Consider the following 27,668-nt stretch of genomic DNA (forward strand, 5'->3'; position numbering starts at 1 on the left):
AGGGTGAAAAGAGCGCTTCACGCTGCTCACCTACTTCCCGTTTCACCTCGTTACTTTCAGAAGTTGAGGCTCAGATTGGAGCGAAGTCACTCCGGGACCTGGCACAAATGAACTTCCCTTCATCAGCCTCGGTGTGTGGGAGGAATCCACCGAAGAAACCACATGATCGCCGACACTTTAGTCCTGCGTCGCTTCTTCTGCCGTAAAGACATTTAAAGAAAACGATCCTCCTCCTCCTCCTCACCATCACCGTTATGCCCAACGTTTCCAAGATGAAGAAGCCGGACGTGAAGGTGGTCCTGCTCGGGGACATGAACGTGGGGAAGACGTCTCTGCTCCACAGGTACATGGAGAGGAAGTTCAAGGAAACCATCAGCACCATCGGAGGGGCGTTCTTCCTCAAGCAGTGGGGGCCCTACAACATCTCCATCTGGGACACGGCCGGTAAAAACCCGCATTTCTCTCCTCTCCTGTGTTTACTGGCTTTACCTGAGCCACACGCCTGGTCACCTGAGGCCAGGGCCACAGGGCACGTGACCACTTCAACACACTCACCTTAAAAACACACGCTTCGATCTGACGTACAAAATGTCTTTTCTCTAAATTGTGGCTTCAAACTTTTTGTTTTTGATAAAGGGCCTGGTTTTATTCCCCCTCCCCGTCCGTCAATCTACTTTATCGTTGACGGGAACAAACATGTTCCCGAATCAACACAACAAACATGTAATCGTTCTTTGCCTTTACAATGTAAAAGACTCCAGAGAGCAGGACAACACGTCAGATCATCAACAAACGCATAGATTAATATAAGCAATTTAAGTTGCATATAACAGGAAACAAAACAGAAGAAAAAAAACAACCTGGAATATAATTTGGATTGTTTTGATTAACGTGTATAAGATCTTTGCGTTAGATTTGAGATCATTATAAAAGAAAAATAGAATTTTTGGGATTGACTTTACAATCTGATTCCTAACTTGGCCAAAACGTATCATACTTTCTGTAATGTGACTTAGAAATGGTTGTAAAGTGCAAACATTTACAGAAGAGGAATATGATATAAGGGACAAGTGGTTTGGCTTGTTGTGATTAGTCTACATCAGGGCTGTCAAACGCATTTTAGTTGAGCCACATTCAGCTCAATTTCATCTAAAGAGCGCCGGACTGGTAGAATGGTTCCATAATATTTAAATTTAAAGTTTTAAAGTTTTACTTTATTGTGGCACAGAGTATGCTTGATGGAAATGTCTCTAGTTTTAACAACACAAAGTGATTACTATAAAAATCGTATTGCAATCTTAACATAAAGTGAATTTTAATGAAACTTTCTGGTGCAAAATACAATCAAATGTCCCCAAAAAATGTTTCCTACGGCTGCTGACGGGCCTCATGTTTGACACTCCTGGTCTAAACTGTCTAAATATTCATGCTCCATCCCCATTATGACCTGTGTGGAGGCCATTCCACTTAAACGGTTAACCAGTATATTTGATTAAAGCTCTGACATTTTGAAGCGACTACAGTAAAGTAAACCCAGTGCAGTCGATTTAGTGACATTTGCCCTTTAGAAAGGAATCAAAACTTAAAAACATTAAACCTCAGTCCTATTATTAGGCAAGACGGCCACATTTCCTCATAATCCACACTTAAAGTAAACGGAAGAAGCAATGGTGTGCTGATCGTGTGGGATTGCAAAATGAGAATCAGTGGTGACAAGAGTTCATCGGTTTTTTTTCGAAGAATCTATAGAGAAATACCTCTCATTTTGAGACAATTTAAATCTCTAAGTTGTTAAAGAAGTGCGACTTCAGCCAGTTTTAATTGCATTAATTGTTTTTAAGGTTGAAAATGTAATGAAAGGTGTTTTAAATTGACCGAGTTGACGTCTCGAGTGAAATATCTGAAATCACAATGACTTGGATAAATGAAAAAAAAAAAACACTAATACAAAGAGGAATGACTGTAGGAAAAGCATTTGCACTTCTTGATGGGTACATTGATTAAATCGCTCGGTTCTCATATGAATACTTTCTAAACAGTCAGTCTAAATCAGCATGTTTCCTGCCGCTGAACAAGTTTTCTTAAAAACAACAACAAAAAAAAAATCTTTCGCTTCTTCTTCTATGTTGCTCAATTTAGGAGTGATGTGACCGAGTCAAAGCATCTGTCAAACATGTGCTTTTACACACACACACACACACACACACACACACACACACACACACACACACACACACGTTGTTTTTTCCACGAAACCCTCCGATGTGAGAGGCGAAGAAGAGTCAGATCGTCACTCCGACTCTTTGTAAAAAAAATTGAGCGATCCCATTTCAGTTCATTTCGTCACAAAACTGAAATGTGTGAGCTTTCATGACTCTTATTGTCTCCAAAGTGACACAGCCTGTCCGGTTCCAGCCGGTGCTGAGCCTTTCGGTGGCTTCTGATTCTCTGGGTACAGCAGTTTCCTCGCACAGTCGAATACATGTATTTAAAATGAGCCGGTCCCTCTCAAATGCCCACACTAGCAGACGTGAGTGTGTTTGTCTTGTGATGGACTGGCGACCTGTCGGCCGGTGGCCCTGAATCGGACAGTGCTATGTGGAAGATGAATGGATGGATGAACTCATTTGTTTTCTTTCTCCCGGCAAGTCATTAATCCGGTTACCGCTGATGAATTAGATCACAGCTTCTTTACTTCCCAGTAATGTACAAACGCGAGTAACGGTAAATGTTCTCAGACAAACACAATCCTCTCAAAAAAAAGAACCATGACCATGTCACCGGTGTTCCTCTTCCTGTCTGCGCTCTGCGACCTCTGTGACAGATCCCTGTGAAGTTCATTCAGTTGATTCCGTTGAGTCACTGTTGGAGAATTTCCAGACCATAAAACTGCAGATAAGCGTTACAAGCGTTTTTTTTTTTTTTTTTTTTTTTCTGTAGTCTTTCAGTTTTTGGATCTGACCGCAGAACAATGTCATGCTGCCGCATGCTTCCCACTGATAAACGCCCTTTTTTTTTTGGTTTCTTTTTTCCAGTTACACTTACAATTCACACTTCCCCCTGGTCCTCCTAATAGTCACATGCTGAGGTTATGACGGGAAGACTTGACTCCGCTTGCTTCAACCCATCTTTTCCCAGCTCTGCAAGTAGTCGTATTGTCCAACACAGTGCCTGCGGGGCATTTTCGTAAAATAGTGATCCGTACAAACGTGATCTTAATGACAGCTATTGACTTTCCAAGACACATTTTTATGAGTATAACTTTGAACGTCTCAACATATGTTCAAACTGTCATGAAAGATATTTAGAGAATAACTTGAGATGAGTTCAGACTTTCAGTTTGGACGATATCGGGTGAACATGCAGAATGAGATACTATGTGAAGTATTACTTTAACAAATGTGATTTATTAAGTAGCATTACTCTTTCTGACTTGTGTCCTGTGGCGGGTATGAAATAAGAAAGTGCTATTTGTAATATTTATTAAATGAGATAATCACACATTTTCTTGTTTAATTAAAAAAAAAGAAGGGGGGACTCAAACGTTTCTGTTCAGTTGCTTTTATGGTGATGATGAGCTTTGATTATTTAACTTTATATTTGTTTGCCAGCCTTGTTGCATGCAGTATATTGTGCAGCCCTGAGCACGGTGGTGTTGTGGTTGGCCGTCTCACCTCACAGCAGAAATCCCCGCCTCAGAGTGGAGTCGACGTGCTCTTTTACCGAGTGTGTGGGTTTCCTGTCGCTGGTTTTAATGTCCCTGTGGTGGTTTGTGTGTCTCTGTGTGTGTGTTTGCACTGTGACGGACTGACGATTGAAAGGATGAAGCGGCATAGAAGATGGAAGGATGTTGTGTCTCCTGCCATAGTAACTCCATCTTGAACTTGTTTTAGCCCAACGTATATTGTTATTAAGAGTGAAACATTTATTCTATTCAGAAAGTGTGTAACTTGTAATGCTTTTGTGGTACTTGCGTTCCATTGAAGTAGCTCAGCAGCACGTGAAAAGAGCCGAGAAAAGTCCCAAGCAAATGCTGGGAACTTACTTTCTTTGTCACATACGACGGGAAACGGATTGTTTTGTGGTTCTGGACGGATGTGCAGATAAAGCAAAACTAACAAATGATTCTCACTCTGTATTTACAGTTGCCACATAAATACGAGCTGAAAGGCTACAGCCCTGCAATAAAAGGCTACAATTATGGAGGTCGCATGTTCCCTTTTTAAAAAAACAAAACACTTTCAGAGGTTTTATTTGGCTTTATCAGGCCTTTTGTGGTGATGTTGAAGCGTATTGTTAGACTGAGAGCTGGGAACTATCTCCAAATTGATTTAAGTGAACATCTTTTTATAACCCTTTAAACAAAAAGTTGAACATTATACCTCTTGTGAAAACTGCTATACTGTACTATATGTTGTATGAGGCTGCGTTAGTGTTGGTCCTGTCTAATTAACTGAGAGTTTGACCTGCCGTGGCCACACACACACACACACACACACACACAATGTGCCCTTTCAGTAGTCCTGCATATTTCAACAACAAAGCTTGCTTCTGTTTTAAAACTGCTGACTGTCTTGCACAAACCCCCCCCCCCAACAACTTGCTTCAGTTTATCACTGCTGAGTCTTCCTGCTGCCAAACAGCCATTTTAAGTGTGTTGTCCTCCTCTTGTCCTCTCAGGCCGGGAGCAGTTCCACGGTCTGGGCTCCATGTACTGCCGAGGCGCCGCCGCCGTCATCCTCACGTACGACGTCACCAACTGGCAGAGCCTCGCCGAGCTGGAGGAGCGCTTCCTGTCCCTGACCGACACCGCTCTGCACGACTGCATCTACGCCTTGGTGGGCAACAAGGCCGACCTCACGGACCACGAGGCCCAGCTTTTACAGGACTGTGACGTACAGGCGGAGGATCAAACCGACGGCCTGGACACAACGGAATCGCAGCTGTTGTCCGCCTGCCCGACTCCCCCCGACTCGCCTGCGTCCTTCTCCAGCATTCACAAGCAGGTAACCCACGAAGACGCGATGGCTCTGTATGGGCGAATACTGCGTCATAAAGGCCTGGATGAGAAAAGCAGTCTCCCTGCAGAGACGATGTGCTTCGAGACGAGCGCCAAAACCGGGTTTAACGTGGACGCCATGTTTGAGACGCTGTTCGACCTGGTGCTGCCTGCCATCCTGAAGAAGAGGAACGAGAACCAGAGGTCTTCCACCGTGAATCTGGAGGAATGCAGGGAGGTCGCCAGCAAGCGCTCTAGATTTGGCTGCTGCTAAGAGTAAGCAACGGAGCTGCAACCAGCAGGACAATCGACAAGTCGGCCTTAGCGCCACAATACTGTGACGGTACCTCGTTTTTGCCTTGAGTGAAACCAGCATTGACCACGACCCCCACACCTTTTTGATGCTGTGAAGATGGTTTGGAAAAGCGAATGCATTTCATAATTTCCAGTTGTTTTTTTTTTTTTTATTGTTTAAGCGTGTGTGTGTGTGGGGAATGGAAGTAAAGCCTTTAAATCCTTACCTCTGTTATGACTGAAACTGCACTTCTGTCCCAAAGATGTGTCTGTGCGCAAATCGCACAGATTAAAAGTCAATCACTGTTTTACTTTAGGAATTTCACAGACTTAAGGGCACTAATTAATAAATGGGTGGCACATTGCACTGTTTCTTTCTTTGTATAGTTTTTCTTTTGTATTTCAGTTGAATTTTAGGGTTCCATGTTAAGCTCCCAATTCACTTCAATTCCATGTTCTCAGTCTTTATTGCTGATCTTTGATTTATGAGCACTTTGGGGGTTTTCAGTGAGTGTACAAATGACGGCGTTGAACTTTTATGCATTCTCTCGCAATAAAGATTTTCTTATTTTGCAGTTTGTCTGCTCTCTGCAATCACAATTGAAATCACACGAGTTTAAAGAAACGAGGTTTAATCGTCACAATCGTGTTATGAAAACAAGGTGAAATGATATGATTAAAGCTGCAATTGTCAGTATTGCCACGGTCTGATCAGTCTGTTTATTTACCAACGAGATTGCCTCGGTAAAGTTGGACATCTGACCTACTTACTGTTTACTGTGTAAACTGTAATCAGGATTTGCTGCAGTCAGACTCTGATCCTGAGTGTTTACGTTCTGTGCCGTTGGCAGCTTGAATGCCCTCAATGATTAATAGTTTTGGAAGGAAAATGAGTTCAAGAAGCGGCGTGGAACCGATGGATGGAGGAGGGGGCGAGCCGTCGTGTAAAAATGAAAGGAAGTCAGATAACGTGGTAACTAAAGGGTTGAAGTAATTTTAGAAAGCAAAACTTCACAACTTTGTTTAAAAAAGACAAATAATGTAATGAAGACAAAATGAAACGTAAGAGCATAACAAATGTTACAGATGTACCAGTTATATCTTACTAGTTGTGTATTGTTATTGGTTAGATGTTCCACTAACTTAAATACTGTGTATATACTGTATATTTGCCATTCAAACAAAATGTACTACTTGTGAGCTCAGAGTTAATTGCTTAAGTTTTATTCTGTTTGAGAGGTGGCGGCTCGGCTTTACATGTATTTGATGTGTTTGGTCCGATCGGCTGGTGAAGTAGCTTTGATCAAAGTTTTGATCAGTTTTAATAAGAGGAGAGTAAAAATTATTTAGGGTCTAGTCACACCAATCTCAGAAAATAGCACCTGGAGGCTGGTAGAACAAAATCAACATTTAAAAAAAAAAAAAAAAAAAAAGTAAAGTAGAAGTCAAGTTCATTCAGATGGTATAGACATAATCAGTGCATGGTGTGAACACATAGTATAGTGAAATAGTTATAGACGTTTCTGCGGTTGATAAATGCTTAAAACAAGTTAGTGGTTTGCTGAAGTTTTATATAACAAAATAAGCTTTGTAGAGCAACAAAGTCAAAGCAAGATAATACTATCAATAGCATCAACCTACACAGTTGTTTCAGACTTGTAATGGCACCTTCTTTAACTCTAAACAGCTGTGAAGAAGCAAAGTTAGTGGCTTTCTGCGGGCCGAAGACCCAAAACGATAATAAAAAAAAACAAATCTCTGGTTAAACGGAAGCGGTGTGTACATATGTGCATCTTTGGTTCAGCTGTAGTGTACGTTCTCTGATAGTTATTGTGTAGCTGAGGTAATAAGTTAAAAAGCACCAAACCACATTTAATACACAATAATTGCTTCCCCTATAGTGCTGTTGTTTTCAGTACAGGGATTTCTTTTCTTTTTTTTTAATCTACAGTGTCGCTCAAGGCAACACACACACAGTCATTGCATATCTGAGCTCCGTGGCTCGCAGAGCAAGTTTCCCCATTGACACTGGTCTGAGTGATTCAGATCCCCTCCTTCGTTTGACAGGTGTAGCACAACGATAGGTACGACACTACGCCACCGTCAGTGGAAAAACTTCCATCGGTCTGTGAGACCTTCTCACAAGTTCTTCATGCAGACCTGACACCGGCTGATATGCGACAGGAGCTGGCCCGCCTTAAGCGTCTCTGCAGCCGGCTCGGTGTGGAACGACTGGTCCACCGAGGTGAGCCAGAAGCTGTGCTTGTTGGCAAAGTAGTGGCACGTTCCCATGGCCCCCCCGTTGCACTCGATGAATGGTGTCGTGCGGAAGTCCTCCAAGCAGGAGCCGGGCGACGACAAGGACTGACCGCCGCCTTCATTTCCTGCAGCTGTGTGCTGTAAAGATAAAAGGCGAGAGAGTTTCAGTGAGGAGGGTGTAAGGTCAATGTCGAGTCACTCGAGCACCAGTTAATGCTTCGCCTGGCTTCAGAGGTTTGGCCTTTCACTGATTCACTGATTCTGTTTGGTTGGTGGTTGCATGGGTCCAGGTGTGCAAGTTTGGCTTGAACCTGCATGACCGGATGACCACACTGACAACTAATGACTCGAAATAAATGTGTGAAATGTGTTGATATTAGAGTAAATTGTGATATCAGGTTGAGCACACCACAAGGTACCAGTCAAGAGCTTCAGCCATTGTTCTTCCTAATTCTTTGCATGACTCAATACACCATCCTGTGGTGCAAATTATATTGCAAGACCAGACATTATTGAAGAAAACTGTTTTAGTAAGTAGAATAAAGATGCCTGTAATCAGTGAACTGGTCTTCATCACCTCAGGGGACAATAATACATCTTTTATAGCATATAAAAAAATTTTTTGTTTAGCATTTGTTGCTTTTTGTTTTCACTTGGCTTAAGTTATTGTCATTGAACAATAATCTGTGAAGCACTTTGAAATGTACCTTCAAGTCAGGCTTTAGGTCTATCTCTCAGCAGCCTGTTTTCATATATTCTGAAAAGTTCACAAAACAACAAACAAAAGTAAACTGGGCTTCACCATAAGGAAGGAGTAGCCGATCCAGAGGCTGCGCCAGCCCGCCGGACACTGTGGGATAGTGATGTCCTGGCTGTGAATCGCAATGGCGACCGATGGAGCTTCACATACGGAGCAGCGGCTGATGTACGGTTTGATCTCTCCCTCCTCCACGGGCATCATGGGAAGAGGAGCCGTCGTTGACAGCCAGTAGGACTTATCATTTCTGCTGGCGTAGTAGCAAAGGTCCCCGGGATTGCAGTACAGGAAGGGCATGGAGCTGAACTTTGGGAGGCAGGAGCCAGCCAATCCTGGAAAGAACAAACAACCAAATAATTAGATTGAGACCCTGATTACTTTTAGCATGCTTCTGTCAGCAAGTGAACCCTAGACACGCAAATGAAACAAAATAAATGTCCAACCTATTGAGTGTAGGTATGAGCCTGGTGAAGAAATGCTTTGTTCTCATATCTAACCCCAAGGATAATCATTTTTAAACAGTGTCAACAGCAGGACTCAGATTCAAAAGGTCGGATGGTGGTTTTAGTGTATTTCACATCTAATTAGATCGTATTTCCGTTCCCTTGTACAAAGACCTGATTAAAAGACAAAATCTGGTTACTTGCTGGGAAGGGAATGTTAAAAACAGGCTTTGGCTGCAATTCTTAATTGAATCAGGGTGGGAAAAAAAACAAGGACTGCAAAGCATTATATAAAGCATCCATACAAGGTCATAGAAAACACATCATTGGCCATCTTTCATGTGAGTGAATAATCAGTTCATTATTTTGTAACAGAAGCATGTGAAAATCTCCAATAACTTCAGTAAGATAACTCCTGTTTGTATTCCTCCTCCGGGGAAAACTGTAGATGCATTTCCACTGCACTTGCTTCCTCATTGCTCATTTTCCCGCGCTGTCACAATTAATGGACTCAAAGTTCTACCATTAAAGATTGTGTTTCCCCCCAGTATTATTATTTATTTCAAAATGTAATTCTGAAATCAGAAAGTTGGTCAGTCTTGCAAAAACAAGAAGTGACTTATTCCACCTTTTTGCGACGACTGAACTTGTTATTCTGTTGTTCAGGACTCGGGAATCGGTTATTCAGACTTCAAGAAGCAGGTGATTAGTTAATCGTTCTGTCAAATTTAGAAAGTTGCTTATTCTGCATGTGGAAACTAAGAAGTTGCTTGTTTGCCTTTCACAAACCCATACTATTAAGCTTTTCCCAATCTTAAACATTCACTTTATACCGACAGGACTTACCGAGGTCCTGGTTGTGAGCCTTCTCTTGGCCCTCCAGGTATAGCAAACTGTAGCCGTCCCACAGTTTAGACATGCCCACTGGACACATGGGGGTCTGCTCTGACTGACTGTGTTTCACCAGCAAGTACCCCACGCTCACACTGCGCCCAGGCATCCCGGGTAACCCAGAGACACCCGGGGTACCGCGGTGACCTATTGAGGAATAAAGAGTTCATTCAAGCTGTCTTTTGTGTGTGTGTCGATTCGTTATCGTTTATACAACACATTTACATACTACACATATCTGACAAAATGAGCAACTCGTGCAAATTGACCTAAAAACAAAATTTCATTCAGAAGTTATCAGTCCATTAAGAAAGAAACTATTAAAACTCCTTTGTGACTGTTACTCAATCTTTTAATCCAGGTTTACTAACCTAATCCCAAACAGCCAAACAGTAAAAGACTCACCTTCCATGCCTTGTAGACCAGAGTGACCCATTTGACCATACTCTCCACGGAATCCAGGCGTTCCTGGTGTGCCACTGATCCCAGGCATGCCTTTCTGCCCAATCGGTCCCATGAACCCTGAGACGTACCAGGATACATGCTTCTTATTGACCAGTACAATTTGATGTCATTTTAAAGTACATTCAACAGAAAATGCAATATGACGAGAGCTGACCTGCATCTCCAGGAGGGCCGTGTGGTCCTGGTTCCCCGCTGCCCCCCCTTGGTCCCACGATGCCCTGCGGTCCAGGAGGACCCCTCACCCCTGGAACTTTGATGGGAAGTGGAATAGAACCCGGTGTGCCTGGCTGCCCACGGACACCTGCAGCGCGCATAGATCATCTGAATAGTGAACTCCACAAAGTGCTCGATGACCATTTTTTAGCATCTGGTTGGTTCCAGTTTTTCTATTTCTTTTTTTTTTTTTTTTTTTACACTTTTCAGAAGCTTTCAAACAGGAAAAAACTTTTAACTGAGTTTCTCATATTTTGAACTATATTTTGATATTTAGTCTTACAATTGATGGCTGCAGTTCCTCTGTATAGAAGACAATCTTAGTCCTTCTGCATTTTTGATATATGAACTAAAAATGGGTTTATACATTTAATACTTAAACACAAAGGTCATTTGTAGCTTTCTTTTTTTTGCAGATGATACCCACCTTTATTTTCTATTTGTCCCTACTTTTAAACTTTTTTTTCCCAAGTCTATGCAAAAAAATATGACTATATATAGTTATATAAATCAATTTGAACTGGTCATCACAAGCATTTATACAATTGTAACTTTATATTCCAGCTTATACATATCAAAGCATTCAGAAAGCTAAAATCAGACTGCTCACAGACGTGCATGAACCAGGACACATCACTATAATCCTAGCTTTGCTACAGTGGCTACTAACACTTTACACCTAATATTAAGGTTGAATTATTATATGTTTAACCTCAAATGACCAATCAACTCTCTGTGAATGATACCATAAAATAGATTAAATACAGAGGGAGAAGAAGTACTTGCTATTGGGGAAAAACATGTTAGCCTCTAATGTTAAAAACACATTTTCATATCTGTGTTAGGAAATGAACTTTTGTCAGTTACCTTCAATTGTTTGAATTTTATTTGTTTTTCTTTCAATTTTGCAGTAAGTACATTGTACTTGTTTTGAAAGATGCTCCCATATATAAGCGTACTCTAGAATTGACGGTGAAGAAAGAGAGACATAAATATATATATGGAAAATAGACGGATTACGTGCATAACTAACCTGTCTGTCCAGGATTTCCTTTAGGACCGACAAGCCCTCGTTCTCCCTTCACACCAGTTACGCCAGGATATCCCATCAACCCTTGTTCTCCCTTCACACCTGTCAGAGAAAAATGATGAGGAGGCAGCAAATTAGGTTGAAGATATGGGTGGAACCAGGCACTCTATATAAAAGATAATTAACAGGTAACAGCAAAACCTAGTTAGTAATTTAGAGTGGCTAAATTTAAAGTAATAATATTCTGAATGAAAAATAACATAAATATTCTTGCAGGAACAACTTCAGCTGCATCTTTGACACTGTCAAGCACTAGTTTTTAGTTTTCTTTGCAGTTGTTGACTGATGATTGTCATTTCAATATACAATCGGACAAATATAATATACAATAAATCGGACTTTAGACATCAGCTCATTTAGCACTGGACTGACTGAGGAACTTTATGGTTTTAAAGTTAGAATCCAAAGTCAAGCTGTTGTTAAACTTAAAAATGTAATCCATACCTTTTTTCCCAGACACGCCATTAGACCCCCTGTATCCCCCTGGACCACGCTCTCCTTTGAATCCATTGTTACCAGGTACCCCAGGAAACCCATTTAATCCTGGTATTCCCTTTTCTCCCGGTAGACCAGTCACACCAGTATTTCCTTTGGATCCCGGGAAACCTGAGAAACAAATTATTTAATTGTCTCCAATCAAAGGAGGGATAGCACTTAATAGTAATTGTACTTTTTTTTTTCTCCCTTTTTGAGAAATTTCCCACCTTGTAATCCCATCTGTCCTTTAAAGCCAGGATCCCCACTCCATCCGGGTCTGTCTGTCTTCCCATCCGGTCCTACTGGGCCACGGAATCCTGCTGGTCCAGGCTGACCATAGTCGCCTGCATAATTAAAACATCGGATTGTTTCAAACTTCTCCTGGAGTTGGACAGTCTTTTAATACACAGGAGTGAGGACTGACCTTGAGGTCCCTGGGAGCCTTTCAAACCCGGCGTGCCATGAACACCCGGCTGACTGTTGGGATCGCCGCCGTCTCCTTTCTGTCCTTTAAGTCCCGGCTCCCCAGTTGAACCAACAGTGTCCACACCTAATGTGATCGGAACACATGTTTCAGAAAAACTAAGCATTGATATCCTCTTTCTTCTCTGAATTTGCTGACATCTGTAATATATCTTATTAATATAAATGAAATGAATCTAGTTGTCTTTGCTTGGACTTCTTTTGGTCGGAAACAACATTTAAGGAAGAAGAATACCCAACAACAACTCTAGTTTTGGTAAAGCTCCAGATTTTGATTGCCTACAAACTAGACTTTACTGGAGTCACCGACATCCTCACATCCTCACATCGGCGCAAATGAATTGTGGTTTGTCAGCTTCGAGAACACATTTCTCATTTTCCATGTCCTCAACATTGACAAGTGACTTTGTGACAGTGATAACTTCAAATATCATTGGAATCTTGCCGCATTCTTGTCGCTTCCCTTTCAATTGTTTTTGTTGGCTTTTACTGGGGTTAGGTTTTTTTTTTTTATTTACCTCCCGCTCCGCTAAGGCCCTTCTGCCCTTTCAGTCCATGTAATCCATACAGACCCTTGATTCCTGGGTTACCTGTAAACAACATACGAATCAAGAAAAACAGTGATGTAACTTGAAGAAAAAGAAAAAGATGATCCTGTTCTCATCTTGTTACCTTTGTTTCCTGGGAAACCATCATAACCTGGATGTCCATCTTTTCCAGGAAATCCCGGAAATCCTTTTTGACCTTGGTTACCAGAAACACCCTTCTGCCCGTCTGAGCCTACAAAATAAACATTGGCATGTTAATGCAGGTCTTTTAGTCTAGTATGAGGTAGTGTAAGGGGATATTTTTTATTTGTTTTCTTTTACCTGGATAGCCAACGGCTCCTGGATCGCCCGGTGTTCCTTTTTTCCCATCTATTCCATCAAAACCAGGTGTCCCTCTATCACCAGATGTGCCAAATAACCCTCGGTCACCTGTATGAGTTGCCAAATTGAAATTGATCTTAAACCAAAACCAGAGGAAAACAAACAATCCCATTTAAAACAATGGATGTACCTGTCTGTCCTGAGAATCCAAGCTCTCCTCTCAATCCAGGAAATCCGGGAAGGTCTATACGAAGGCCCTTCTCACCTGTAATTTAAACAAATAATTTGATGTATTTTAATCACTGACACTCAATAGAGTTGAACAGTGTGAAAGTCTATCTATATGTAGTTTAACTCGGAGGTTGTACCTTTTACGCCCTTCCTTCCTTTGTCGCCTGGTGCACCATAGGCGCCAGGGCTTCCTTTAGTTCCCTGAAATGTCACATGCAGTCAGTTTGTCAGACTTGAGAATGTGTCGCTCTCCTCATCGTGATATTACCTTGCTGAGCATGTACACGTCAACAATGTGACATAAAACAATACAAACATATCCATGTAAGCTTCCAGTCACGTGTTATTGTAGGATTCAATATGACTGTGGGTTTGCTCACCGTGTTGCCAGACATCCCATCAAATCCCATAATTCCCCGGTTTCCCGTCAACCCCGGCATTCCTTTGATCCCCTGAAGCCCCTCTGCGCCTGGATCTCCAAGTTGACCTTTCACATTGCTGGGATCTCCAGGAAGACCGTGATATCCTTCAAGGCCGGGCACCCCGGGGAAACCCTTGAAACCTGTTGAAAACAACAAGACATGACATGCAGTTGGCCAAAACAAGTGAAGTGAAAATCCAGTTGGATTGAAGCCGCTCACCTCTTGGTCCAGGGAAACCTTGACTTCCCCCAGGTCCACTGTCCCCCTTGATTCCCTTCATGTCAACAATAAGCTGTGCAGAGACGATGGGTTTATTTCCAGGCAGCCCCGGCATACCTCGATCGCCTACATCACGGCGGAGAATAAGTTAACGTGTCAGTCACAATGTTTATGTGCATGGCTTATTTGTAAGAACTGCATTGAACCACCTCACCTTTCTCTCCACTTTGTCCAATAAATCCTTTCGGGCCCACTTGGCCTTGTTCTCCAAAGTCTCCTTTTTTCCCAGAGAAACCCTTCACGCCTACAGTGCCTCTGACCCCCTCGAAACCCCCCATACCTGGTGACCCCTTCTTCCCTGAAAACAAACAAGTCCCAAAAACAAACATTTTACCAATACTGTTTGAAACAATGTTTAAATACAGTACTTAATGTTAAATAATATTCTTCTTGATAAGCTGTGCAGGAGCAAATTAGCTCGGAAAACATATCGCTTTTGGTTGGTTGATAAAAATGTGGGCTGAGTATCATAACAATCAGGTTTTAGAGATAATCTCAGAGAAAAGATATCTCAACATGTGGAAAAGCATTTCAAACTTGCACATTTGAGCAATATTCTTCCTTATTACGAGAGGATTTAGGCTGGTTGTTATTGAGTTGGACCAGTTTTATATGCGACTGATGAGCTGAGGAACAAACCTTTCATTCCCGGAGGTCCTGGACGTCCAGGTGTTCCGGACGATCCTGGATCACCGGATGATCCAACGTCTCCAATGGCACCATTGCTGCCAAATTCTCCCGGGACCCCTTTCAATCCTATTGGACCTGGTGCACCAGGGTCTCCTTCAGGTCCCCTCCCTCCAGTTAAACCTGGTGCACAGGAGGATGTCCCAGAGGTAACCGGGTGTCATACGTGAATGCAAACATTTCTAACACCTTGTGTGTGTGTGTGTGTGTGTGTGTGTGTGTTTTCCTAACCTGGCTGTCCGACTGCACCACGTGGTCCAGGTTGACCTGCATAGCCAGGATCACCGGGGAAACCGTATCTTCCTGCCGGACCAGGTCTTCCTTCCTCTCCCGGCTGGCCAGATGGTCCACTGGTCCCCTTAAAGCCGATCATACCAGGCATGCCGTCCATTCCTGGACAAGAAGATGACTAAGTGAACAAAGTTTTCAAAATGATTAATATTATTTTTAAGTAACAGGGTGAACAGAGAGCCCACCCCCATATCCTGGATTTCCTGGGTCGCCGATGTAGCCTTTATCCCCCTGAAGTCCAGGCAGTCCTCGATCACCAGGTGCTCCAGGTGAAGCGTCCAAGATCTCTCCATGGATGCCCTTTACACCTTTTGCCCCGTATCGGCCAGGCACACCGTGCGTCCCGGGGTTTCCTATTGAACCTTTGGTGCCAGGGACGCCAAAGTCTCCGCGGGGGCCTGCAAAACCTGTAGCGGTGAAAAAAATCAAATAAAATCAATAGCAAACACAATTGAGTAACCAAAGTTTAGGTTTTCCAGTTTTTAGGGTCACTCCTTACCTTGTGGTCCAGGAGAGCCGCCTGTGCCTCGATCACCCGGTTGTCCCTTTTCTCCGTCTGCTCCAGAAAAGCCAGGGCTTCCTTTTGGACCAGAAATACCTGCAGGACCAAGATAATAAACATGGCATCAACGTGGCCCAAAACTGTTTTCTTGTAGAAAACATTAAGCACTTGTGTCTCATGTTACCTGAGGCTCCTGGTAATCCACTCGGTCCTGGAGGTCCAGGCAGTCCAGGGGGTCCAGGATAAGTATCGCAAGGGCCTGACACGAAATCAGAGATTTTCAGTATTCAAGCCGACATTGGGATTGACTTGAAAGACTAGATGTGAAAACATAATTAAATAAATAACTATAAACTACTTTGATGCAGGTGAGTCAGACTGTTGCCCAGCGTGGAATATTTTCAGACCATTATCGTTACATTACCTGATATTCATTGAACACCTATGATCAAAAACTGTAAACAGCTGAAAAACCATCATGCGGACATTCGAATCAACCACGAGCAAAGCAATACTGCGCCGTTACAGAGAAAGCAACAACATGAAAAGGTTCTTATACCAGCTACCTGTTACATCCACCTGTCCTCCATCTCCTGTCGGACTACAGCCGCCTTTCAGTTGCAAATGAGAGAGAATGAAAGAGAGAGGCATTCGGAACAAGAGTTATTCAAAAGCACAAGCATGATTTCAAACAAGCTCAGCTGCAGCTGGTTTGAAAGATGCAGCCCGTGCATCAGGGAGACTTCAGGATGCGCAGAAAGAAATGTCAATAAAATGGCAAAATATTATCCTGTCATGCTGACTTTATGATATAGTTTCTTTTTTTAATTTATTTATTTTTATCACAAGCCATTAATATTCATTCGCTTTTTAATTCCTTTGCATTAAATTACAAAAGAGAGCATTTTAATAGAGGCAAAGCCAAATGAAATTCTTAGTAGAGTGAAAACGGGGATGATCCCATTTAAGGGCTTGCAGGAGGAGTTTGCGACAAGAAAAATGCAACTGAATTACAACAAAGGCGGCGGCTGTTCGCTGCCTCTCACCTGGAGCGCCAGGGGTCCCTTGAACTCCATGATACCCAGCATTGCCGTCATCACCAGGTAAACCGCGCTGACCTTTGACGCCCACCAGGTCTTGACCGGGTTCCCCCCTCAGCCCGTCTGCACCAGGTTGACCAGGGCTACCCGGGTAACCTCTGTCTCCTTGTTTCCCACTGACTCCCTCGCCCTGGTCACACGAGCCGGCACAATTAATAAATACACTGCACGACAAATATGTTACTTATTGTGAGACGCGAGCAAACAAGACAATCTTTACTTCTGTCACCTGCTTAGGATAACGGAGAGATAGATAGATAGATGGATGGATGGATGGATGGATGGATGGATGGATGGATGGATGGATGGATGGATGGATGGATGGATGGATGGATGGATGGATAGATAGATAGATAGATAGATAGATAGATAGATAGATAGATAGATAGATAGATAGATTTTAGGTGCAATTTTGGCGCTGGGTGGGCAATATGGCTCTTTTGGTGATAAAGGTTGCAGACCTCCGTATTCTCGCACACCATTGAGGTAACGGAGGTTCAGCTGCCTCAGGCTCACCAGCTGAGCCACAACAGCGAGGCACAATGTAGGTAAAGTGAGCAAAAAAAACAGAAAATCACTGCATTGGATATAAAAGTGATGAATGGAGAAAACTGGTGAACTCACTGGAAGACCTCGGCTGCCAGGAAAGCCAGGCAGGCCATTTCGACCGACGGCACCCGGAGATCCAGGCTCACCATCTCTTCCTGAATCCCCCTGGTCTCCAGGATATCCTGTGGGACAACAGAAACACATTGACAGACACAAATACGATGACGGCAACCCACTTACGAAATGAGCTGAAATACACCCCGTACCTTTCTCTGTGATGGTCAACGTCTCCCCTTTTCGACCTTTAGGTCCCGGCACACCGCCGAGTCCAGAAGGTCCCTAAAACACATCGGAAACCAAGTGGGAAGGCGTTCAAATGGTTTGAAATTCAGAAACGAAGGAGGAAGATGTGAGAATATTTCTCTCTTACAGCGTAACCGTCCTGCCCGTGGCGACCCGGATCTCCTTGGTCACCTTGGCGACCAAACTCTCCCGTCATCCCGGCATCGCCTTGAACTCCAGCAGGACCCATTGAGCCAGGGTTCACATTGGTGCACAAACAGTCTCCGTGGTCTCCTAAACATGTCAAACAACAACAGCCAGGTCAGATTACAATGTTACAGATATCTAAAAAAGCATATTACAGTAAAATATAGCAACTGAGATTTATTTGCTGACTTACTTGTGAAGTCAAAGTAAGTACATTCCTTCTATTCACTGAATATCATGATCAATTATGTTTTTCTTTATAAAGTTTGCCAAAACCAGCCGCTTCCTCAGGCAGCACCGTTTCTGCAGAAATTCTCCATCGTCAGTTTTTGCCTAAAAGCACCTTGTGTTTGACACAATGAGGAGTCGTCGTACGCCACCTTTTCTTCCTTTGAATCCTGCGTTTCCGGGCCTCCCTCTGCCTCCTGCGGCTCCTTTGGAGATGTTCTCCCCTGGAGACAAACAGCACAATAAATGACCCTTTAATAAACAAGGAGAAAAAGGTATCACTGAAACTGCTCAGACCATTCGGTCATTCACTCACATGTTCCTGGGAGTCCTGGAGGGCCTCTGTCTCCGGGGCGCCCGTCGATTCCCGCACTTCCAGGGGCGATGGCGGAAAATCCTTTTCCCCCCCGTTGGCCTTTTTCTCCTCCTTCTCCTTTCGAACCAAACGGTCCGAAGAAATCCCACGCTGATAGATAACAGAGGGAGATCAGGTTCTGAGGCAGGAGGTTAGTGAGTGTCCAGCTCATTATAATCTCATCAATATTTGGCTACGAGCATTGGCGCCATCCTCTGTTCAGTCGTGGGTCTCATGAGTTACATTACATTAGGGTTGCATAGGGGTTGCTTTATTTCAGTAAGAAATAAAGCAACATCTAGTGGACAAATCTGGAACAGCAGTTACTCTGATTAATACATTTTTATCTCAGGCGATGTTCCAGTTTTCCTTTGTTTCTACAGCTTTCTATCATTCATTATTTTCATTTTAGTTCTTGTGAGGCCCTTTGTAACACGGCTTTTGATAAATAATTAAATGCCCTCACTCTAAACCCTACAACATCTGTATGACAAACAGCTGAAAGTTTGTAACAAATCTAATGCTTCAAAACCAAGTTCTTCTATTTGCTTCCTTTAGATCTAATCTGTTGCCAGCTGTTTAAAAAAAAAGCTATTTTTTGCAGGAATCTTTTGGAGTATTGAGACTGTCTTCTTAGCAAATCTAGATTTTCTCCGGTTGATATCCACCGAACAAAGTAGTTTAGTGAGTTAATCATTTCGTACCATCTAATTATAGCTTCTTCAGTTTTCTAAAATCCATCATTAAAGCTTCTGAAGATTGTAGCTTTTTTGTGAACTTGTTTCTTATCATTTATTCATATCAAGTGCTGCACTGCAGGTATTTTTAGGGGCTCCATTGAAATATATATATATATATATATATATATATATATATATATTTTAATTGTTAATTAGATTAATGGCAGTCCATGTTAAATCAACCTAACAATGATTCTGTTACTCTTGTCCATTGGGTGTCTTTTTAAGGTTGAACTACTAGACCAACTACTACTACTACTACTACTACTACTACTACTACTACTAATAATAATAATCATAATAATAATAATAATAATATTAATAGTAATAAATGTGAAGTATTTAACAGCGTACTTGTTATGTAGCATAAAAAACAGGAGGATGACTCTCATTGTGTAGCTTCCCTGAACGAACCTTGTTGCTGTGTATCATAGGCCAGACGTCCTGGTGGTCCGGGGATGCCTTGGTCTCCTATAGGACCTCTCTCTCCCTGTGGGCCCTGCTCACCTGGAGGTCCACTTTGACCCCCTAGTCAATACAAAAGGACACACAACATTAGTTCATCAAAAGTGTTGAGCCACTGTGGCAATAATATGAGACTGTGAAGCTCCATCACTCCTCAGGTTGGCTGAGGTAATGTTGTGTATTTTACTAAAGGTCAACAGTCACATGTTTTCTTGAACTCTTGTGTTTTACTCTCATGACACAGCTTCAGAAATATCACTCATTTCCCTATTGAGTTCCACTTCATGACGTCACAGTCAGCTCTATCTAAAAAAGTCTGTTTTGTAATGACTATTTTGTTCATGTTGTCAACTTGGGTGGTGTTTCCGTCACGTGGAGTCTGGTCCTGGGGGTCTTTCTGTGTGCAGCACCCCTCATTTCCTCCCACAGTCCAGAAACATGCAATAGTGACTCTAAATTGCTTCTAAGTGTGAATGTGGGCGTGTATGATTGTCTCTTTTTCCAGTGTGATTGGCCAGCGGTCTGCGCGGGGTGTGTCCTGCCTTCACCCACAGCAGCTGGAACGACTTGGATAAAGAGGTCTAGAACACTGATGGGCGGATTTATCAACTTACCGCCTGAAGACCACGGCCACAAAGAGCCTGATGTAATCAGCTCTCCGGCTTCACCTTCTTCTCCCTGAAACACAAGCTCACTGTCAGACTTGCAATGGTCAGCAGTTTTGAGTTTTCTGCTTCCTTTCTGTTTATCTTCCTGTCTTTTATTAAATTTTTATTTAAACAGACAGTTCATGGTATTTCTGGGAAACACTGGTTCCTTTTTTGTTCAAGAGTAAAGCTTTGTGGGTTTAAACAATGACTGAATGCACTTTATGAATATAAATGAACGACGAACTCATTCAAGTGCCAAGCTCATATTACTGTGGATAGTAACATAGTCCTCTCTCTGCACAAAAAACATAAATTCAAAAAAGGAATCTAACAAAGTGAGCAGCAGCATTGAGTCCCACTGCTCACAGTTAGGTATTTATATCTATAACATACACAATTAACTATGACGAGGCGACGTTAAATTCAAAGATTATTTTCCCTAAAGCGATCAATACCCAGATTTCAATCCATATTTCTTTATAAAAACTGTTTCATGGGATGGTTTTTAAGTTGTATCAGTAAATATGTTTTTGCCGAGGACTCTAATTAACTGAAAAGCTTGTTTTTATGTATTCACAAGATTGTTCAAGATTAGTTGACAAAAGAAAGATGATTACTGTGGAAGGATTTTATTTAATTCTGCTTATTGTTGTTGTTCTGTTTCTGTTCTTCAAATTGACGTATAACCCAGTGAAGGGAGCGTCAACAGCCATCCACTATGTACTTATTGTATGTACAAATATTAAATGTACTTGTAACTGTGTAAGTTTACCTTACGACCAACATAACCCTTTGGTCCCGTTTCACCAGTGTCGCCCTAAAAACAGAGTTGAAAGCATTCAAATACAAGTTCTGAACAATATAATCACATCTTATCTTTGACTTTTTTTTTTTGCCATTCTTTGTTCATCTGTGCTCGGAACTCCGTGTATCAGTACATGCACAACCTCAACTTTTTTTTTTATAGGCGAGCAACCTTATTTAGTAACTTCCTGCTGCATTCAGCTCATAATGATAAGAGAGCGACAATCACATCACGCATGCATGACTAAACAGATGGGACGTTTGGTACGTGTTGTGAGTGCGTGATTTCTGGAATGTGGAAAGTTACGACACTTCTGCTTTACACTTCTCATAAAACCACAAATAGTGTTGGGTTTTTAACCTACGTCATAAAGACATTAGTACTCAGTAGTATGCAAGATGATTGCGTTACCTACAAAAACATCTATAGGAAATTTATCAAACTTACAGACTTTTTATTATTATTATTATTATTATTATTATTATTATTATTAATTAGGACGATTGTATGTCAATCTTAATACAATTTAATAATCTTTAGAAGTCAGTTTCATAGAACTCACTTCTAAAGCACACAGATAAACCAAGCAATGAATAAGCTTTTCTCCATTTCTGAATCTGTCTCTTTCATCAGCTGAGAAATGTACTTCAGGTCTGTTGCTCGGTCTTAGAGGTGTTCAACATAATATCAGTGCGGCCGATCAGGTACTAGGGATTAATGAAGATTCAACATTTCTCTTCGGCCACACAAACTCACTCTCGGTCCAGGTCTTCCCACTCCACCCGACGGACCCTGCAGCAGAATATGACACAGGTATTGATATTTATTCAAGCTCAGCACAAAGTTCAGAGGTTGAAAATCGGTAGGAATGAGCTTGTGCTCACCCGTAAGCCCGGGGAGCCAATCAAACCAGTTTCTCCTGTGTTGTAAACCTGAAATAAACAAAAACAAACAAACACTAAAGGAATCCAATCTGGATTTCTGTTTATGTACAATTCCAAAAAATCCTGATGACATATCTACCGGGTCTCCTTTTTCTCCTTTGAGTCCTTTTTCTCCAGGAGGCCCCTAAAATCAAGACAGTACAATTAATATAATGACACACATTTATAAAGAATTTCATATTTGACAAACTATATTTTCAGGACACTTAAAGAGCCAACTTGAGCACCTGTTGATGTTCAGTAGGGGGTCCAACATGTGGACGGGTAGCATTTCCTGGGGGTCCTGGAAGGCCGATTTCCCCCTGTTGTGAAAGCAGGAAGTGCAACGAGAGTCAAACAATTCAAACAGAAACGAATCATCACCGTCCAATATTATACAAAGTTGTAAGGAGTAAACGAAAAGATGGAAGTTTAAATTAAAAACGTCTGCCATCCAACTAATATGAGGAAATCACTAAACCGATTCCCTGCGTCAATGTTTAAGCAGATTTTTGAACTTTTGCATGAAATCAAACGGTTGGGATGGAGCATATAAACCTGCACAACTTTTTAATTGTAATTTTCTTAAATTGGAGCTGTGAAATAGTTTGACTTAAAGGATCGTTGAAGAAAACGCTATCAGAGAAGCCTGCCAACACTGTTTTTAGTACATCGACAAAGAGTCACAAGCTCACAAAACAGTGATTAAAAAAGGAATTGAGTTAATATTTAGTTTAGAATCTCGGCACAAGTAAGAAGCAGAATAAAAATTAAAACACTGAAAATAGTAGGGCAGTGATTGTCTCGGTTTGATGTTTCATTCCTTGTGTTACTGTTGAGATTCGGACTCTGGTTTCAGGCTCCTTGACTTCCTCTTCTCGTGTCTGATTGCTGCCCTGATGTGTTTCACCTGTGTCTGGGTATGTGATTGTCTGCACCTGGTGACAGTAGAATATCTACTGGGTGTCTTCTGTGTGTTCTGGTTGGTGGCTCATCTGTGTTCCTGTGTGCTGCCTTTCAGTGCCTCAGTAATTATCTCCTGGGATCTTGTCGATGTTTGGTTTTTCTTGTCGGGAATCTGTTCCACCAATGGCGGTGTCTGACGTCCTCAACCCTCCCGAGCCAAAGTTAAAAGCGAGAGCCCCCAAACTATATCCTCACCAAAAACCTTAAAATCCTAATCAATATACATAAATTGATTTGATTTTTTTTTTGCATGCAAACACAAACCGAATCGTTATCATCCACTTGCTTTAGAAAAAAGGAGAAATCAAAGTGTAGGAAGATGAACTTCAGGCCCACTGCACCATGTCATACTGGCACTGTCTCACGATAAGTCATTGTTGTTTGAATGCTTCTTAACATATGAGATCCATAAGCAAAAAAAGTTGTTTGATACTTTCAATTGGAAATATCTGCAACTGTTTCAAGACCAATTTTCTAATTTTGTTATCACACTTGCAATACTGAGATCGTTTTAAGGGAATAATTAATAGTCGTCCCCCCCCCCCCCCCCCCACCAATCCAGTTTTTCCATTCCATTCTGATTCTGTTCACTCACTTGATCTCCTTTGACTCCTTTAAACACTCTGGTCATTGTCCCCTGCACACGGAAATAAGACACAAACACATATCTCACCATTAATTTTTTTTTTTTACTTGCAAATGGCACGAACGATATAAAATAAGATACAACAAACAATTAAATCTAAAAAAGGATTTCCTGTCGTCGCCTTACCTTTGGGCCACGGGGACCGGGAGGCCCTGGGGGACCCTAGCAGGGGAAACACACATTTTGAATGACAGATTCTGATCTGACGATGCAGAATTTAAGCAACTGATACATGTGTAGAAGAGACACTCACCTTTGGTCCTGGCAACCCTCTGTTACCTTCCCATCCCAGATTTCCTGGAGGACCCTGAAAAAAGTAAAAAAAAAATATTAATAAAAAATGAACCACAGTTGTATGAAAGCAAGATCTGGATATTTAACGGGATTAGATAAACAGTCTTACAAATATCCCGTTCAGTCCTGGTGTTCCTGGCTCTCCCTGAGGAGAGATGTGTAGAGATACATGCAGTTATAGAGAGATATACTGTGATGTTTGCAGTCCTCACTCAGTTTAATTTGAATTTGTCTTCCTCACCCTGAAACGCTGCATGTACACACTCATCTCCAAAGCGTCTCCTTTTTGTCCTTTACCCCCATTTTGTCCCTAAAAGTTCCAAAAAAACAAGGATACACAGCAGTGAATAATTAACTCAAGGTGTTTGGGCTCTACAATCCGAACAGGTTTGAGGTACTCACAGGAAATCCAGGCGCACCGTTGTAGCCCACTTGCCCTAATGTCCCTGCATCTCCCTGGGTGCCGTTGCAGCCGTCTGCTCCGGGCTTTCCTCGGGGTCCGGCGTGTCCCGGGTGGCCCTGCAGGGAGAAACACACAATCACAATGGATACTCTGCCAGCAAACAGCCACCTCATACCGCAGAATAATGTACGAACTTACAGGAATTCCATCGTTTCCAGAGAACCCAGGCACGCCAGTCATTCCCTGACAAGCAATAAAAATCCCTTATTTAAAAAAAAGATCATCACCATAATCTTCAGTAGTTCTTGAAAATCCATCGATATAAGGAAAAGATGTTTTACCACGTTTCCTTTTTGGCCTATGTGGCCACCGCGACCTTGGTCACCTTTGTGCCCCTTTGGCCCCTGGATGCCGACTTCTCCTGGTCTCCCTGGAGGACCCTGAGACCCCTGAGGACCAAGAGGCCCCGGAGCACCCTGATATATTTAGAAGAAGAAGAACAAATGGTTTAAATCACCTTCAGACTGTACATTCAGTGCATTGAATAAAGTGAAAATTAGCATAGCTGTGGAGTCTGGAGTGTGTTCACAAACATTTATGTGTTGAAGCAACAAAATCCAACAGATCATAAGTGCACAAGCTCCTAAATAATCAGGACTAGAAACAAAATACACTATTCACGTTATGCACAAGATCAAATTGTGCTTCAGCTTTATCATTACACTATCTAACATTAACAGATTTCAGTGCAAATACACCACATTTGAACACTAGTACTAGTTGCAGCCAAGAGTCGAAGACAAGTAAACACACATGCATGCATCAACTTTACAGCGTCATCAGGCAATGAAAGTAAATGCAAAAGTGACCGTTGCTCTTTATATGTGTTTTAAAACTGAAGTCAGGGTCAACGATGACATTCAGGTTTTCACTGCAGATCAGACTTTTGTGTTTCTTCACAATGTTATTATGACACTGTCTAGTCATCGACTTCATGCCTTTGATGAAATTGAAAATCAATTTATAGAGGTAGGATTAGAATTAATGAGTCAGTTTGAATAATGTGGGGAGGAGAAATTGCTAATATTTATGTTCAAATGTAAAGAGTAAATGTAAAAACAAAACACAGAAAACTTAAAAAACACACACTAAGTAAAGTACACCTGATAAATGTACTTATATACAATAACAATGTACAGATAATTTGTGTTTTTCCACATCCGTTATTCACCTTAAATAAAAGGAACAAAGGAACAACATTTCATAAACAATAAAGCTCACGAAACTCTCAAAAATAATGTTTGACATTTTTCTGTGAACCACTAGAGGGAGACATTTACTTCCACGTTTTTCGTGCCACTCTACTGCCATCTAGTGCTAAAAGTGTGAACTACAAATAGCAGGATCTCTGAAGAAAGTTCCTGCAAACTATTTATGAGAACACGCTGTAATATCTAAATTTTAAGTAATATCAAAACGTGTATTCATCTCTGAAGAGAAGGATTTAACAAAACAGAAGGAATTTGGAAGAAAAAACTTGAAGCCTGAATATCTCTTCTCACTGTGAGTAAATCATGGCACATGAAAGAGACCTGTCAAGACCATTTCACACATGCACATTGTTATTCCAAGTCTGATATAGCACAGAGAGGAGATTATCTTGAGGTAAATAAATCCAGACTCTGCTCTCATATGTGGAAAAAATGCAGCTCAAGTGGCTGTTGAGTCTTATTCAGACTATTTAAAATTTCAGACAGCCGCCTAATCGCTAATGGAAGTTAAATATAACAGTGTGATTATGATACTCAGAGTGATGAAAGAGAGAAGGCAGGCGTGTAGATATGAAAGGAGAAGCATGAGCCCTGCAGTGGCAGAAATGTCACTTTTTATTTTCAGTTTCTTCTCTTTGCCAGAAATATGGCTGCAAGTACAACTCGGGACACAATGAAACGGTCGTTACTGTGGAGGCTTTGTTTAGTGATGGTGGGGTGACTGGGGGCAACTTAAAGGTCAGGTGCAGTCCCCGGAGGAATGGAAAACAGGTGCTTCACACACTCAGGAACAGTGTGACAGTCAGCAGAGGGGCTCGAAGCACAGAACGAGTCGTTATGGAAACCGGCAAAATACAAAAACAGTGTTTTTTTAGTTTTTTTTTTACAAGGGTCGAAAAACATGTCAGTGTGGAGATACCATGGGAATTTTGTGTATTTGTGTAGACTGGGGGCTCCTAGCTGGTGATCTCAGTGGTTTGGGGGTCTGACGGTACTCAGAAACAGCGATGTTGCTTGTCCCCAGAAAAGAACTGCTCCGGGTTGTGTTTAATGAAGCCAGAGAATTAATCAAAACTGCGGGAAGCCCAAACAACGTCAGACAAGAACACAAACAAGCTCACAGACAAACATGATGCAGATGGAGTGAGGTGAAGATGGGGGAGTTGATGCGACCTTTGTGGAAGACAAAACCAAGAGGAGGCAGGAGCTATTAATTAATTTATACAAAACTAAACACAAACAATATATATTCTAACTGAGCCGCTGAGGCTAGGGTAAGGTGATAGGGCTTGACAAGAAGTAGTTTTAGCTGAGTTTAGTTCAACGCAGTGTCAGCAAAATGCATGTAACACATGTATCTATGTGCATGTGTGTTGTGCCCCTGTACCAGTGGGGCCTTAAATGTGAGCGCACCCCGGTGAGTCATGTTATTGTGGGGGAAAGAAAATGTCTCCGTTAGGGAAATCAACAGATTTTGAGTAGATGACATAGTGTGAGATTATGGTAAAGGTTCGGCAGGCAGTTACGGCTGAGATTAAAGTAAAGAAATGACTGCAGGTTAATGTGTGATTCCCACTAGGCATAGAAATACAACATGTGCTTGTGTGTCGTATCCTGAGTTTTGTATCGGTGTTGCTGCCTGTAGAGAAAGCAACCGGCAACAGCTCTGCCAAAACAACTCAAACTGAGCCTGAAACTTTTTACATTCACACATATTAAGCAGCCAAACTGCTGCCATGACATTGCACCTGCAGAATCAATCAGGGTGTGACGACACTGACGTATGATATATCTTCCCCACAGAGGCAATGGTATCAAAATTACTCGCTATTGTTCGAAATGCTAAAATGATTATTTGGAGTGAAACAAAACACCAACTAAATGAGAATTATCTGCAAAGTAAAAATTTGTTTAGAAATCGATAATATGAACCTTGGAGATACACTTGAGAAACCAGGAAGCTGTCAGGATGATTATAGAGGTCACATTATGCAGCTTTTCAACACTTTCACATGGTCTCGTTGGTCCAAAAACACTGTATTCAAAGTTTCTGGCCCCAAATCCAGGTTTTCTTAGATTTTGAGCCATTTGAATATTGGATCATACCAGCTGCATTCAGAATCTGCTGTGTC

General features: G+C 41.9%; 2 protein-coding genes across 3 annotated transcripts in view; one reads left to right on the forward strand and one right to left on the reverse strand.

Annotated features, from left to right (window-relative positions):
* rab20 (RAB20, member RAS oncogene family) lies at window positions 1-5,992 on the forward strand. Its single transcript, XM_080477866.1, has 2 exons — window positions 1-444; window positions 4,681-5,992. The coding sequence occupies exons 1-2, from the start codon at window positions 255-257 to the stop codon at window positions 5,271-5,273; spliced, it is 783 nt and encodes a 260-aa protein (XP_080333992.1). The 5' UTR covers window positions 1-254; the 3' UTR covers window positions 5,274-5,992.
* Window positions 5,473-27,668, reverse strand: part of col4a2 (collagen, type IV, alpha 2) — a 67,958-nt gene continuing 45,762 nt past the window's right edge. The window contains exons 5-48 of one of the 2 annotated variants that reach the window (XM_080477861.1): window positions 24,607-24,741; window positions 24,464-24,508; window positions 24,265-24,381; window positions 24,104-24,172; window positions 23,972-24,007; window positions 23,822-23,875; window positions 23,695-23,730; window positions 23,518-23,559; window positions 22,205-22,279; window positions 22,057-22,101; window positions 21,918-21,965; window positions 21,790-21,825; window positions 21,001-21,045; window positions 20,193-20,256; window positions 19,528-19,641; window positions 18,335-18,484; window positions 18,171-18,242; window positions 17,732-17,877; window positions 17,568-17,640; window positions 17,377-17,483; window positions 16,699-16,882; window positions 16,219-16,263; window positions 15,837-15,911; window positions 15,650-15,748; window positions 15,336-15,557; window positions 15,091-15,252; window positions 14,812-14,982; window positions 14,327-14,470; window positions 14,113-14,238; window positions 13,852-14,033; window positions 13,609-13,672; window positions 13,431-13,505; window positions 13,241-13,348; window positions 13,044-13,151; window positions 12,890-12,961; window positions 12,313-12,438; window positions 12,116-12,232; window positions 11,856-12,017; window positions 11,355-11,453; window positions 10,263-10,409; window positions 10,049-10,165; window positions 9,599-9,790; window positions 8,355-8,641; window positions 5,697-7,690 (exon numbers count right to left, since the gene is read on the reverse strand). In XM_080477861.1, coding sequence (XP_080333987.1) covers window positions 7,433-7,690; window positions 8,355-8,641; window positions 9,599-9,790; window positions 10,049-10,165; window positions 10,263-10,409; window positions 11,355-11,453; window positions 11,856-12,017; window positions 12,116-12,232; window positions 12,313-12,438; window positions 12,890-12,961; window positions 13,044-13,151; window positions 13,241-13,348; window positions 13,431-13,505; window positions 13,609-13,672; window positions 13,852-14,033; window positions 14,113-14,238; window positions 14,327-14,470; window positions 14,812-14,982; window positions 15,091-15,252; window positions 15,336-15,557; window positions 15,650-15,748; window positions 15,837-15,911; window positions 16,219-16,263; window positions 16,699-16,882; window positions 17,377-17,483; window positions 17,568-17,640; window positions 17,732-17,877; window positions 18,171-18,242; window positions 18,335-18,484; window positions 19,528-19,641; window positions 20,193-20,256; window positions 21,001-21,045; window positions 21,790-21,825; window positions 21,918-21,965; window positions 22,057-22,101; window positions 22,205-22,279; window positions 23,518-23,559; window positions 23,695-23,730; window positions 23,822-23,875; window positions 23,972-24,007; window positions 24,104-24,172; window positions 24,265-24,381; window positions 24,464-24,508; window positions 24,607-24,741 — 4,851 coding nt within the window. In that variant the 3' untranslated portion in view covers window positions 5,697-7,432. Of the gene's footprint in view, window positions 7,691-8,354; window positions 8,642-9,598; window positions 9,791-10,048; window positions 10,166-10,262; window positions 10,410-11,354; window positions 11,454-11,855; window positions 12,018-12,115; window positions 12,233-12,312; window positions 12,439-12,889; window positions 12,962-13,043; window positions 13,152-13,240; window positions 13,349-13,430; window positions 13,506-13,608; window positions 13,673-13,851; window positions 14,034-14,112; window positions 14,239-14,326; window positions 14,471-14,811; window positions 14,983-15,090; window positions 15,253-15,335; window positions 15,558-15,649; window positions 15,749-15,836; window positions 15,912-16,218; window positions 16,264-16,698; window positions 16,883-17,376; window positions 17,484-17,567; window positions 17,641-17,731; window positions 17,878-18,170; window positions 18,243-18,334; window positions 18,485-19,527; window positions 19,642-20,192; window positions 20,257-21,000; window positions 21,046-21,789; window positions 21,826-21,917; window positions 21,966-22,056; window positions 22,102-22,204; window positions 22,280-23,517; window positions 23,560-23,694; window positions 23,731-23,821; window positions 23,876-23,971; window positions 24,008-24,103; window positions 24,173-24,264; window positions 24,382-24,463; window positions 24,509-24,606; window positions 24,742-27,668 lie in introns of both variants that reach the window. The other variant, XM_080477862.1, reaches the window with a different exon arrangement.

The sequence above is a fragment of the Lipophrys pholis genome, assembly GCF_963383615.2.
Source record: "Lipophrys pholis genome assembly, chromosome: 13".
Taxonomy (NCBI): domain Eukaryota; kingdom Metazoa; phylum Chordata; class Actinopteri; order Blenniiformes; family Blenniidae; genus Lipophrys; species Lipophrys pholis.

What these genes read in the sequence shown, in the direction of transcription:
- rab20 (XM_080477866.1), top strand. Translation starts at nt 255, where the DNA reads ATGCCCAACGTTTCCAAGATGAAGAAGCCGGACGTGAAGGTGGTCCTG. An exon ending in CTCCATCTGGGACACGGCCG is followed by an intron (nt 445 to 4,680) that starts GTAAAAACCCGC and finishes TTGTCCTCTCAG; the next exon opens with GCCGGGAGCAGTTCCACGGT.